Source organism: Dermacentor variabilis, unplaced genomic scaffold, assembly GCF_050947875.1.
Source record: "Dermacentor variabilis isolate Ectoservices unplaced genomic scaffold, ASM5094787v1 scaffold_13, whole genome shotgun sequence".
Lineage (NCBI taxonomy): Eukaryota > Metazoa > Arthropoda > Arachnida > Ixodida > Ixodidae > Dermacentor > Dermacentor variabilis.
Window position 1 is genome coordinate 46,756,330 of NW_027460291.1, and position 13,235 is coordinate 46,769,564.

Genomic DNA, 13,235 nt, shown 5'->3' on the forward strand with positions numbered 1-13,235 from the left:
AGGATTCATTATGCAAAATAGAAGTGAGGCATGCAGGCAGGACACAAGAGTAGAGAGTAGAGGCGTTCGTGTTGTCTACTTCTCTACTCTTGTGTCCTGTCTGCACGCCTCACTTCTATTTTGCATAATGTAACAGGATGCTCGTACCGATTTTTTTCTTTTTTGTGCTGCGGGCTGCGTCTTGTATGGGGAGTTTCATTGTCCCATAGATGTTCGTTGATTTATCCCCGTGTACATGGGTGCTAGATACACGTGTGGGCAAACGGTGGCAATGTAGTATTGGGTCACATATTATATGTATCATATCATATATAGCAAGGATTGAATTTCCTTCTAAGTATCCTTCTTCAAAGCCGGCCAGTTGTTGCCTTGCATGAAATTCTGCTGTAATAATGCGAGTAGAATTCTGCTTCCCCCACTTTGCGGTTTCTATCGCGTTTCTAGGCTGTTAACTCAGGCGGCCTTTCAAATAAATAGGAACACATGAAAAAAATTATATAGGTCTCACGCATTGGGGGAATCGATGTAAGCGAAGCTTTGTGTTTGCTTTGACTGACGATAATTAGCGGTGAGCTGGAAGGCGAATGTTTAATTTCTTCAACGTTTTGTCCAACACAGAAATGGTGAGTTGATGTTAAACGTTACCTTGCATGCACCACGGCGGTTTGCCTGCGTAGTACTCGAAACACAAAGGGAGAGGTGTTTGCTTCAGCCGTTGTTGTGCGCCATACTTCATGACCTCTGAGAGGGTTGAGCATTGTCATTGCCTCACATGGTAAATCAGAATGTGGCAGAAACATTAAACTTGAATTGGGTTATGGGGCTATACGTGCCAAAACCACAATTGGATAATGAGGCAGGCCGTAGGGGCGCCCTCCGAATTAATTTTGTCACCGTGCGTGTTCTTTAACGTATCCCTAAGTGAAAGTGCATCGACGTTTTTTTTTATTTCGCCCCCGTCGAAAGGCGGCTGCCTCGGTCAAACACGCGACCTTGAGCAATGACATCGCCGCAAAGCGATCACGGCGGGCACACAAGTGTTCATTTGACGTGCGACCGCTTCGGTTGGGTCGCCTAGACCCTGCGGTGCGCTTTGATTAATGCAGCTATGGTTCTGCACGCCCTGCGTAAGTTGTCCGCTAGACATATTTGCATCGTTTTATTTTTCAGAAATAGCAGAAACGCACCGTACCCTACCTTGAGCTTCAGTTTATCCAGCGTTTCCTTGCCTTCTCACGTCACCTGGTCCCTATCTCCCCCCCCCCCCTTGTATTTGTGTGGGAACTGCGAGCGAAGAGTGGCAAGGCTGTTATTCACTCCTTTCGCGACTGAGGTAGTTCTACCCATTCCTGCCCCCTCTCCCCACTCATCTCTTCCATTCTTTCTAGCTTCTCTCTGGACTTGCACGTTGGTAGAAAGATAAGCGCTTGCGGGGGGTCACGGATAATTACAGCTGTCAAAAGGCCAAAGTGCCGACGAGCGAGAGCTCCAGAGCGCATTGTGCACATTCGACGCGGTGCGGTTCAAACGAGTTCCTCGCATCTCTTTTCTTCTCTGCCACTCTACTTCCACGTATATACACGCTCTCAATCCCCCCCCCCCCCGACGCGGGGCGCCGGACAGCAGTAGCCCCAGCAACTACATCATCATCAGCAGCAGTGTGAAAGTAGAAGGAAAGTACAAAGAAAATTTCGCTCTGAAAATTTGGTACTGCCAGTACCGAACCCCCCGAGCGCAGCTACTCGATGCTGTATCCGCTCGATCACGATCAGCAGCTGGGCAATGATGGATTAATTCTCAGCGTTAGCACGCACCGGCCCGACATCAGTACGATCCCGGAGGCCACGCAAAAGAACAGGGTCTTCGCGCTCGCGTCGCTAGACGGCACTACGTGTCCAAAAGGAAGAAGGAAGTAATATCGGGTTTAATCTCTCATACAAACAGGCGGGTAATGTAGTATAGCAGCAACTCCCAGGTTTATTTTATGCGGATGGCATTGTGTTGCTAGCTAACAAGCAAAGTGATTTGCAACGCGCGGCTAATATCTGTGGACAGGAAGGCAGCAATTTAGGTTTGAAATTTAGTGTTAGAAAATCAGGCGCTATGGTATTCAATGAAAAAAGTGAACAGACAGTGGAGATACAGGGCAAGGAAATACTTCGGGTAACAGAATATAAATACCTTGGTATATGGACAAACGAAGGTAATAGTTATATGGAAACACAGGAAAAAACCATAACAGTGAAGGGGAAGAGAAATTGAGCCATAATGAAGCACAGAGCGCTATGGGGATACAATACAATAGGTAGGCGGTCATCCGAGGTATGTGGAAAGGTGTGATGGTTCCAGGACTTACTTTTGGAAATGCGGTTGTTTGCTTTAAGTCAGGGGTACAATCAGGACTCGACGGGAACCAAAGGTCAGTGGGTCGCCTCGCATTGGGCGCTCACGGGAAGACTACAAATGAAGCTGCGCAGGGTGATATGGGCTGGACTAGTTTTGAAGTGAGGGAAGCGCTCAGTAAAATTGAGTAGGAAGAACGGCTGAGGAATATGGAAGAAAGTAAATGGGCTGGGAGAGTGTTCAGGTATCTGTACAAGAAAAACAGTGAATCACACTGAAGGAAAAGAACTAGGAAGCTTACCAGGAAGTATGCGGCCTGTAGGGTGGGCAACACAGCAACAAAGAAGGTCAAGCGGAAAGTCAGAGAGGCTGAAATAATCTCATGGGTGGCAGCAATGGAAAAGAAATCTGCCATGAGTAACTACATAAGAGGAAAAAACGAAATCAGGAAAGAAACAATTTATGATAACTCAAAGGGAAGCTGATTACTTTTCGAAGTGAGATCGGGATGCCTTAGAGCACGCACCTATAAAGCGAGATATAAGAAGGAAGAAAAAGCCTGTGCTTGCTGCGGTAAAGCTAGGGAAACTGTGGAGCATGTTTTATTAGAATGTGAAGACGTCTACCCAGCCGTCGATTTAGGCACCACTGACCTCCTTGAAACCCTTGGGTTCAGCGGGAGCAGTGGTAAAGAAAACATGTCCGCAATAGGCATTAGTAAGAGGCGATTGGAGGATTGGTGGAAGAAAAGTAGGGAAACGACAAAAGACGGAGGCGTACAAAAGCACAGTTCGCAATTGGGGATAAGAAAGTTTGGCGTGGTAGTTCATAGTGTTTTTTTTTCTCATTTTTCATTGTTTAAACTAAGGAGGACATTAAGCAGTATAATAGCGAGAGCTTGGTGGCGCAACCCACTGTCCCGTTCCAAAGAGGACGCTCATAACATCTATCCTTCCATCCGAAGAGCGAGAGAGGATCCCTCCAGCAGCGCACGACTCATACATGACGCGTTTCGGTGGTGATGCTGTCAGTTTTCAATTCAGTGTCTAAATTAAACGAATTTTTACCAATCCTCTTAGTAATTAATCTCCCACCATAACATTGTATGTGCACCAGTGCTTGAGTGCTAACCGTATTAAGGACGAATACCATTCCCAAGGGATCGGTTCTTCCTGAATTTCTTTTATCGTTATGAGGTTCTTCTTTTGTTACGGAGCTCTTGGTTTCACACCATAGAGTGTCAGCAATGACTTTCTTATCACTGCTTACGGACACCGTCTTAATTCTAGTACCCGCTCCGTTTATCGTGGCTTCACTATCAGCCGCTGGTATGCCCCGAATGCAAGGAAGTCTGCATGTACCGCTGACGTAAGCCACAAGCTCAAGCACGCCGCAGGCTGCCCACGCATCACACGTTACAGACCGCAGACCATCACACACCGCAGGCTGCCGAACTCCAACGCGGCCTATTCAAATAAATGCAGAACGAAAAAACGCTTTTCTGAAATATCCCCTGTTCTGATTCTAATCAAATTTGTTGCATTTGAGAGAAAAAGCGAAATCCTAGTGACTGTTGGAAGTGGAATTTGGATTTAGGGCCTGAATTTTCTTTAAAAGATTTTCAAAACTTTGAAAGTTCGAAAACAATAGAAGGATGAAGTTTACAAATTATGAATTCCGCTTCAAGAACAGATATCACGGTTCTGTAAACGGCATCCATTAGACCATTGAAAGGGGACAAATTCGGTATGTCAATTTATATCTTATGTGCATTTGTTACGTTGTGCGCAAGGGTTTTGCAAAAGCCCTATTTCTATATTAATAAATTTATAAGACATGTGTAACATATCAGTTTTGTCCGCTTTAGATGTACTATTAGATGCAAGTCACGGAATTGTGATATCATGTTTTATTGATAAGTTACAGAGTTGTAAACTTCATGGTGTCATTCTATGAAAATTTTTGATTTTTGACATTTCTTAATAAAAGATCGACGACCTAAATCAAAAGTTTGAAACCAACAGTCACTAGACGTTAATTTTTTTAATGCAACAAAACTCGTCAAATTCGGTGCAGTGTCTCCCCCCCCCCCCCTTGCCGAGAATAACGAATTCTCCTTTTAGATGTATTTAGATACGAGCACCCGAGCCAAAGCTTCCTCTTAATTTACTTGAGAAATCCTGCAGTCCATTGTCCATGTGGCAGTACGCATGCACTCGGGTATCACTCATGCTCCAGAGCTTCCGTTCCGTGTCACCCTGTACCGCCTTCTTTAGAATCTATACATCAGTTCGCACGGTGACATGGCCAGCCTCCTGCTTAACTCATTGCGACAATTTTGCCGACATAAATTGGTTGAGCTTCGAAGGAACATGGACAGTTCTCCACACACAAGGACATGGTCTGTTTTGTCACTTCTGCAAATGTTATATATCAAAGCACAATATAATAGTTGACGTTTCCGTATTAAAGCATGATTGCCTCGAAAAATCACAAAGCAGACACAGAGCTATATGAAGGTTAGCCCGAATTCACAACGGTTTCTGGCCCGTATTCATACATAAAAAGTTTTTATACTAGAATGATATTATGGCTGTTGGCATACGCGCTCTCAGCAATAGCTTAAGCGCTCGTAGGAGCCCTAAATAGTGCAGACATCCCTCCTCTTACGGCGCTTGTTGCATTAAACAAAATACTGCTGCATATGTAATGGGCTGCTTATGAGCTTACTTTAAAAGCGCGCAACAAAGTAAAAGTGGTTCAAATTTTGTACAAAGAGGGCCACATTCGAAGGCCTCTAATACGTGGGCCCACTAAGTGCCACTGCCAAGACATAAGCCTGATCGATATTTATAGATATAACTAATTTCTTCGATCAATGATATCGTCGGTCTGTCCTCTCGCTATTCCTTCATATTGTCGTACAATCAAACACCGTTTGAATGAATTGCACGATGGACAAAGATTTGTTCTGATGCGTAATATAGAACTATTTTATGAAGTCAGACAAACAGAAAACGAATATTTATTACTACCTCGTTAACCACATATCCTTCGCAACGCAGAATACCGATAGTTTTACGGAGGCAACTCTGAATAGGCCTGTAATTTAACGCACCAAGAGTATTACTGCATAAGAGCATAAACCAAGCCTACTTATCCTGGTTTTGCATGCAGCTACGGCTTTCTTGAAGTTGACAGACAGGCAGTACAGAATATGCGCAGGTGTGTACATATCAAAATGCATAATGAAACGCATGTCATAGTAAAGTTTACTCAAGAAACGACTACTGCTTCTTTATTAAAAAGGAAAAATTCACCGACGATTAGGATACTCCCTAATACGAAATTTCCATTCATTTCGCGATATGTTGGCTGGCGCGGACGACCTCTCTTGTGCGGCACGTTGCAAACAGAGCGAAGTGCCGTGTGACTGCCTAGATAATCGAGATATCGCGAGAGGGAGCGCGTTGGGGATGCGTGTGCACAATTCACAGCAGCTGCCGCAGAAAGACTTCCGCTGATGCAGAACTTTGTTTCCCTGTATAGTATCGGTGGACGCGATCGCCTCATGCCTTATCGATTGGCGTCATCGGTGAACAAAGAATGGTGGGCTACTCTGCCGCCATATCGTAGCGGTCCCATCTTGTGCGGCACGACGCTCTTCTCACGCTTTCGCCATGCCCTCCTCCTCAGCTTTCAGTAAAACACGTTGTTGGTCTAGTTGGTGCATTGCATTAAGAAAAACCAGCCAAAAGAACACACGCACAGGGAATATACGCGTCTGCGTGTGTGTTTCATTTATCGTATCAGGTAACGTAATATGAAAAGATGCTTTTCCTCTTCGACTTTGTCCTGAATCATGCATATATAAACGTATTCACGGCTCGGGTTATGTTTAGGCCCTGGAGGGCACTGCCCACTTTGTGACAGAGTCAGCATTTAAGGTCCTCCATCGGAGTGAACTTTAGGCTGGCCCTATTAAGAGAAAGTTTACCCCTAAAGGCCGCCATTATCTCCCCTCAATCCTATGGAACTGTACACAACCAAGGTGGACAAAACCCGCAATTCCTTGCAAGTGCTTAAGGCAGTCTTGCTCCCAGCGCACGTTGATAACAGGGCAAGGTATTTCCTGCTATATATACCACTAAGAAAAAATCTGTTCTTGAGAATGCATGAGGTCTTTCCAATTCCTTCCTTTCTTCTTTATATTGTGACGATGTGCAACCTGCGATAACTAAGGGTTAAATTTGTTATTGGCAATAACCACGAAAAGGTCATCTGCCATATAGTAAAATAATTGTACATTAGATCGTAACAAAAAATAGCACTGAAAACACGTGACCGAGCAAAGAAACAACAAACACGGGCTCTGTCGTTTCTTTGCTCGTCCACGTCTTTGTCGCGCAGTTTTTTGTTAAGATGGGACCACATTAACTCGCCCAGCTTTCAGTCTTGATGAATTGTACAATAATTAGTTCACGAGTACATGCGGCGGCTTTTACATACACAGGGTAAAAATGACTGGTGAGTCAATAAAATCACGCTTTTTCTTGGGACCCATTCACAACCTCTCCTTTAAGTGAAATTCACAATTCAAAGTCCGAACTTCGCAGCTATTTTTGAGTCCCAAATACACGAATGTTAACTGTAAACGTACCATCTGTCAAGCACAAGGCCACCAGCCCTTTGACCCAGGCAAGTTGCCGAGAAGGCGTATCCGTGTCGTCATCAGCCAATGCCGCATCTGTCCATTTCTTGATCCAGAGTTGCTGTGCAGCAAATAGACACGCCGCTCCGAAGAAAGCCAGTACACCCAGAAATGCCGGCCACTGCACCAGCTGCAGGAGGCTACGCAGCAGCTGCCACCCTGTCTAGCAAAAAAAGCAAGATGTATCTCAAAAATATATTACCTAGCGAACAATCCTGCATGGTGGTGCTCAAGAACGCGGCCACAAGAAAAGTAGTATTTCGAAAGATTTGCTATACCTCTCTGCGCACATAAATCACACTCCTAGAGCAGTTTCATTGGTCAGGTTTCATGGTAAGGTATGACGCTCTTATAAACACGTCGGCCTATGCCGCGCCCCGGAAGCACGGCACAATGACGGGTTTCTATTGAAATAGCTGACGATATTTGTATTGTTACCGATGGAGCTTAAGATGTAAATATAATTACAAATTATTGACAGAATGCAACCAAATTGTCAAGCCGGCGGACAGTTTATCTCGAAAGCTCCTGGTTGCCTTCTACCTTATAATGACCAACATATGCTCGTTGTCGTAATGCTCGCAGTATATCGTGACATTTACCCCCGACCGCGAAAGTGTCGATCAGGCGATTCTTAGAAGCTGTGGGATAGCTGGGCCACGTGGACCTCTTGTGACGAAGCGGAAGACTTGGTAGGATAGAGCGGGGCTATTTCATAAGTAACATCGGTCACATTTCGCAGGACTCGGTAAGGGTCGGTCGGAGTATCTTGAAAGCAGCTTTTCGGAAAGGCCAACGTGGGTTATGGCGCCAGTCAGAGAAGTACTAGATCACGCGCACTGAAATGGGCGTCCCGGTGTTTAATATTGTACAAGCACTTAGGGCGCGTCTGCGTCGCAAAAGTGCAAGGACGGGCAGTCAGATGTGCTTTTTCTGCAGTAGCAATGGCGACGCGAGAGTGCTCAGTTGACAGCTGGGCAGGGGTCGGAAAAAGCGTTTCGAAAAGCATGGTTGGTACACTTGCATGCAAAAGAGAGAGGGAATAGTAGCCAGCTATGTCATGGCGTGAGGAGGTATAGGTAAAGGTGACAAAAGTTAGGGCATCGTCCCAGTCGCAGACATCGCACGATACGTACGTAGAAAGCATATCAGTGATCCTGCGATTGAGGCGTTCTCTAGTACCCCTGTCACACTGGGCGTTTTAATGTCATTCGAACCGAATGGCATTAGCATCGAATGAGTTCGAGAAACTCATCCGGCTTCGCACTAGGAGCGAATGTGTACTCTCAACCCCAGAAACAAAGCAAAACAGGACAGAGCGTTTGCAAATTAAAAGCCGTACTCGTAAATAAATAACAACTTTTGCGTGTTTTAATTGACTTGTTATTTTAAAGAGACAAAATCTGTGCGGCAGAGTGTCGCAAAATGTTGGTACTCGCCAGCTCAGCAGCGTCTGGCCGCCGCCCATGCCGCCGCCACTCTGCTAGCCGGCCAAAGAACATCTAATCGTTTCCTCTGATTATTACGCCTTGCTCGTAATGCAAAGTATGCAGCAACTAATCGCTTCACCTGCTGCAACTTAGTGTCGTCGTCCAGCGTCGCCATGTCAGCCATTCTGTTTGCTTTCAAGTTATCGGCTACTGTGGTGGCTAAGCCTAATTTTGGCTTATAGTGGCCACACAGTCTGAAATATAACTTTTTTTATATACGCATTACTAAAATATTTTTTTTTGCAGTGAAGCGACGTCCCAAAAGTATCTTTAAATATACGGATTGCTTATGCAAGCCCTTGATAACTATCTTGTTCTATTTTAGTCGCCACGTTTTTTCGGGATGATCGCCATTGATATCGTCACCAAATGACATTAATTTTTCTAGTGTAACGCCTCCACGGCGAATGACATTCGTTGCACCGAATGCCATTCGATTCGAATGACATTAAAACTCCCAGCGTGACAGGGGTATAAGTCGGTTTGTTCGAGGGTAGTGCGCTTTCTTAAGCTCGGGAAATGCCCCGGCCTCTTTCGAGCGAATGATAGACACGTTTCACACAGCTTTAAATTAGATATCTTGCTCTACTACCTGGACGACGCCGTCGTGCTTTTTGCTACCTTTTGAACCCATCTTGACCGGCTTTCGTCCAATATTTCAGTGTTTCGTGCACCTGAGCTACAACTCTGGGCTGGGTTATCAAAGCTCACTGTTTGTTGTTCGGCATTAAAACCATCTGTTATAAGTTTTCTGTGGAGAAAGCCTACAAAATAATGTTGCTGTAGTTAATTGCTCCATCGTTTATCCGCTTTCTTCTTGACTGCAAAGTGAGACTAAGATTTAAGTTGGAGGCACCTGCTAAAACATGTAAGCCGTAATGACACTAAGCTTATGTAACATAGCTTAATAAAATTTGTTGTTGGGTGAGAAGGTATGAACAAGGACCATGTCCACACCTTCTGGTCCTTCTGGCTTTGGCGCAGCATCTTCTCTTAAGCTTATGTTGTGCTTCGTATAATGAAAGTAAAGTGGCCTCATCAGCTGGACAATGTTAGCGCAATCAAAATGTGAGAAAAGTGGAATCCCGCCTATGGTAACTCTCAGTATGGAAGCTGAAATATCGCATGAATAAATACGGCTGTACAACAAAATCGACCACCCTCCATCGGGAAAGAAAGCAGCAAACGCGTTAACACGTGCCCGAGTTTTCCCAAAAGTGAGACATGCAGCCAGTATGAAATAGTAATTTCTTTTAGTTTTTATGTCACCGGTAATTTGGAAAACAGCCCTACATTTACCTCTCAGTGCGAACCATTGAACAGCGTTGTATAATTACCTTGATGTAAAATAACTGGCGCATTTATTTTTAAAAAATTGGTCCAGAGTTCTTCATGGCGCTCCAAGCGTGCCCACGAGCATTTTCTTGAGAATCAGAGGACAAAAAATTTTACGGCTTGCTTTTCCCCAACAATTTTATGGAAGGCTTCTGAAATAATATTTGTAGGCTTTGCGCTGACAATGATCGGCGCTTCTCAAAGCCCGGTCTCTACCACGATGTCTTGCTACCTGTGAGAGTTGTCAAGGATAAAAAAATGACAACAATACTCCCGCTTGGATGACTTCTACGGCTTGACGTACGGTCCTAGCGATTCTTCTGCGTATAGCGTCGACCATCTAGCCAATTTTCTATGTTTCTTATTGGGAATAAATGAATTGCAGGTAGCCAACAGCTTACATCAGCCAATAAACGATCACAAGGGCTATTCTGACGAGCTCGTATGACGAGCTTTGCAGCCTATATATGTCACCGACGGTCTTCCAGAGAACATGTTCCTTCTTCACGGTGCCCTTCGACAGCTTGTCATTGACCAAGGCTGCTAGTTTCTGTGCAAGGTTGTCAATGACCTTCTACCCTCGTGCGCGACTAAACACGAACCTACTATTTCTTGTCACCCACAAATGAATGGCCTAACCGAAAGTCTTAACTCTAACCATTACTGACATGCTCTCAATGTACGTTTCCGCCCACCATCACGACTGTGACAGTGCAGTGTAGTTCGACGACTTTTCGTATAATTGCACTGGCCACGATGCTGTTCGTGTTGTTCACTTCTTTCATATTGTCCAGCCATGACCCTGTGCCACCTTTCGCGACGCTCCTTCCTAGTAATCCTAATTTCACGCCGCAGTACGCCCGCAAAGCAATACTGCAGGCACAACAGGTGAGCCCATCTGCCCGACGTCGACTTTCGAAGTCGCAAAAAACTCGGTCACTCGTATGGGACGCCCATTTGAGAAAGTTATTGCAATGCGCATTGCTTGAGCAACATGTTCCGGTCAGCCATGCCGCGCTATAGTGTTTCGCCAGACCATTCTCCTAACTTTCCGATTATTAAAGCGCGTCATCGACCGCCCATAGAGGTGAAATCCATGCAAATACTTCGCACATTAAGCTATTTTTGTGCAAGTCACAGCAACACGTAAAAGACGCGTTCTCGTTCTAAGCAGTGGGCATGGCTCACCTATGGAAATTCTTGCTTTCCGTTGGGAGGCTTCATTCATTCAATCATTTCCTTGTGCTTAAAGTCCTAAACAGAGGATTATGGGAGAGCTTTGGGAACCGTGAACTTGCGCTTTCCAACGGAATGACACAGCCACTTAGCTACCACGACAGATAGTGAACTGCGTTGTAGTATGTAAACCAGATGAATGCGGCGTCTGGAAAAAAAAACATTCGCAACCAGAAAAATGAAATAACCCTTATTTGACTCATTTTTCTGAGTTGGCAACACAAGCGCTGTAGCAAGGAATTATTTGAAAAGCTCCTTGGGCAGAAGTTCTAATCTCTTCCAGCTGCACGTGCTTTTCCAGGACAGTCTGTTGGCTTAACGGAAGGGCAGACCGGTTACCTCATAAGGCACTTTTAACGAAGGAGGGAAGGAAGCAAGGATGGACGGAAAGACGGCGAGGTTCGCCTGTCCTCACACCTGCTGGCCACCCTATGCTGGGGAAAGGACGTAAGGAGAATAAAAGCTAATAGAAAAGAGTTGTTGCAAAAAAGAAGAACGAAGAGCAAAAAAAATAACGGGAAAAAGGAAAGCAGAATACGGCACTGCTTAAAGTCTGGCTCTAAGACCAATTCTCTGCAAGAATCGCAGCTACGCTTTCAAAGCCTTCTGTGCTGAGGAAGGTCTCGGCCAGTGTCCCAGGACATTTTCCTCCGACAAAGGACGTGTGTCAAGACTATCTAATAGTCTTGAAAGCTCTTAGCGCACTGAAGCGAGGACACTCACAGAGAAGGTGGGCGATTGTTCTGTCGCACCCACAATTATCGCATGCAGGGCTGTTGGCCATTCCGAAACGAGTAAGCATTCGTGAAGGCCACGCCAAGGCACAAGCCGCGCAGAAGCGTCTCCCCAGCTCTAGATGGTCCTGACGGAAGACGTAGCCGTAGATTCGGATCCAAGTTGTGGAGACGACGCTGGTAAATTCCGTCAAGATCCACTGTGATAGTGTGAGTTCACGTGCGAGCGAACGAAGCCCTGTAGCTGCGTCGGTTCTAGATAAGGGTATAGCTGCACAGTGGAGGCCAGCATGCGCAGATCGGGCTGCCTCGTCTGCGCGGTACTTTCCGTAGGTACCGCAATGACCCGGTATTCACTAAGCGACTGTGTTGTGTTTTTTTCTCTATTGCATGGTGGTGTGCAGGTCTTATGTTAACGAATATTTGTTCATTTTGTCCATGAGAAAATGGCGATACATATAATGCACTGGAAAGCGGCCTTGGAGTCGGAGAAGATTGTCCATGTTTCTGGTGGTTCTACAATTACAAATTCTAGAGCAGCACGGAGGGCGGCGAGTTCTGCAGCCGTCGATGATGTAAAATACGATGCCTTTAATATTATGGTGACGGAATAACCACTGGGGGGAGGGGGGCTCTTCCTGAGCTTGAAGACAAAGTCAACCATCCGTGTAAATGCGAAGACGTCCACTGTGTTTCTCAAGCAGTAGCAGTAGTGTTTACAACTGTGTTTTCTTTTGCATCCCAGAAATTGTTTGAAGGGCTTCAATATGACGTAGGCACCATGACAGTAATTGTAGTTTAGGTGCGTGAACTTGGAAGGAATCACTGAACGACGCGAAGCAATATTATCGTTGGACGCAGAGTGTGCCTAGAAGCAGGAAGTGAGGCGAGGTGGTGTGATGGAATCCGGGCGAACTGCCTGATGTGCATTCTTAAGGGGTCCACGCGAATATATGTCGTGATTGGGTGATCACGCGTCATGACGACATTCGCTGCTGACGATGCAGATCTCAGAAGCCAAGGCATATAATGAGCGCATGACGTTGAATCGACTGGAAGACGTGGACGTTTGTTGTTCGGGTCATGCCCGGCACAAGTAAGCTGTAGCGCATGCACCCGAGCAAAATTATAGTATATACTTAAAGCATCGCTCGTACAGATGCGCCCTATGATCTTCCCGCAAGAAATGTTGCACATGGGTGATCATGGTTAGTGTTTTTCATGTAGGCAATATGACGGCAACACGACAGATCGCGATCTATTATTACTCCCAGAAAGCGGTGGGTCTTCACATAACTGATAGCCTGTCCAGTGATTTTAATGACGTATGGGTGCATCGCCTTGCTCGCGAAAGCAACCAGCGAGCACTTCTCAGACGACAGCTCC

At 45.6% G+C, this 13,235-nt stretch overlaps 1 protein-coding gene across 1 annotated transcript in view; it reads right to left on the reverse strand.

Moving 5' to 3' along the window:
* LOC142566662 (ATP-binding cassette sub-family C member 2-like) overlaps positions 1-13,235 on the reverse strand; it is a 104,797-nt gene that overhangs the window by 66,325 nt on the left and 25,237 nt on the right. Inside the window, exon 6 of the mRNA XM_075677494.1 lies at positions 7,004-7,217. Within this exon, the coding sequence (XP_075533609.1) occupies positions 7,004-7,217 (214 nt within the window). The remainder of the gene's footprint in view (positions 1-7,003; positions 7,218-13,235) is intronic.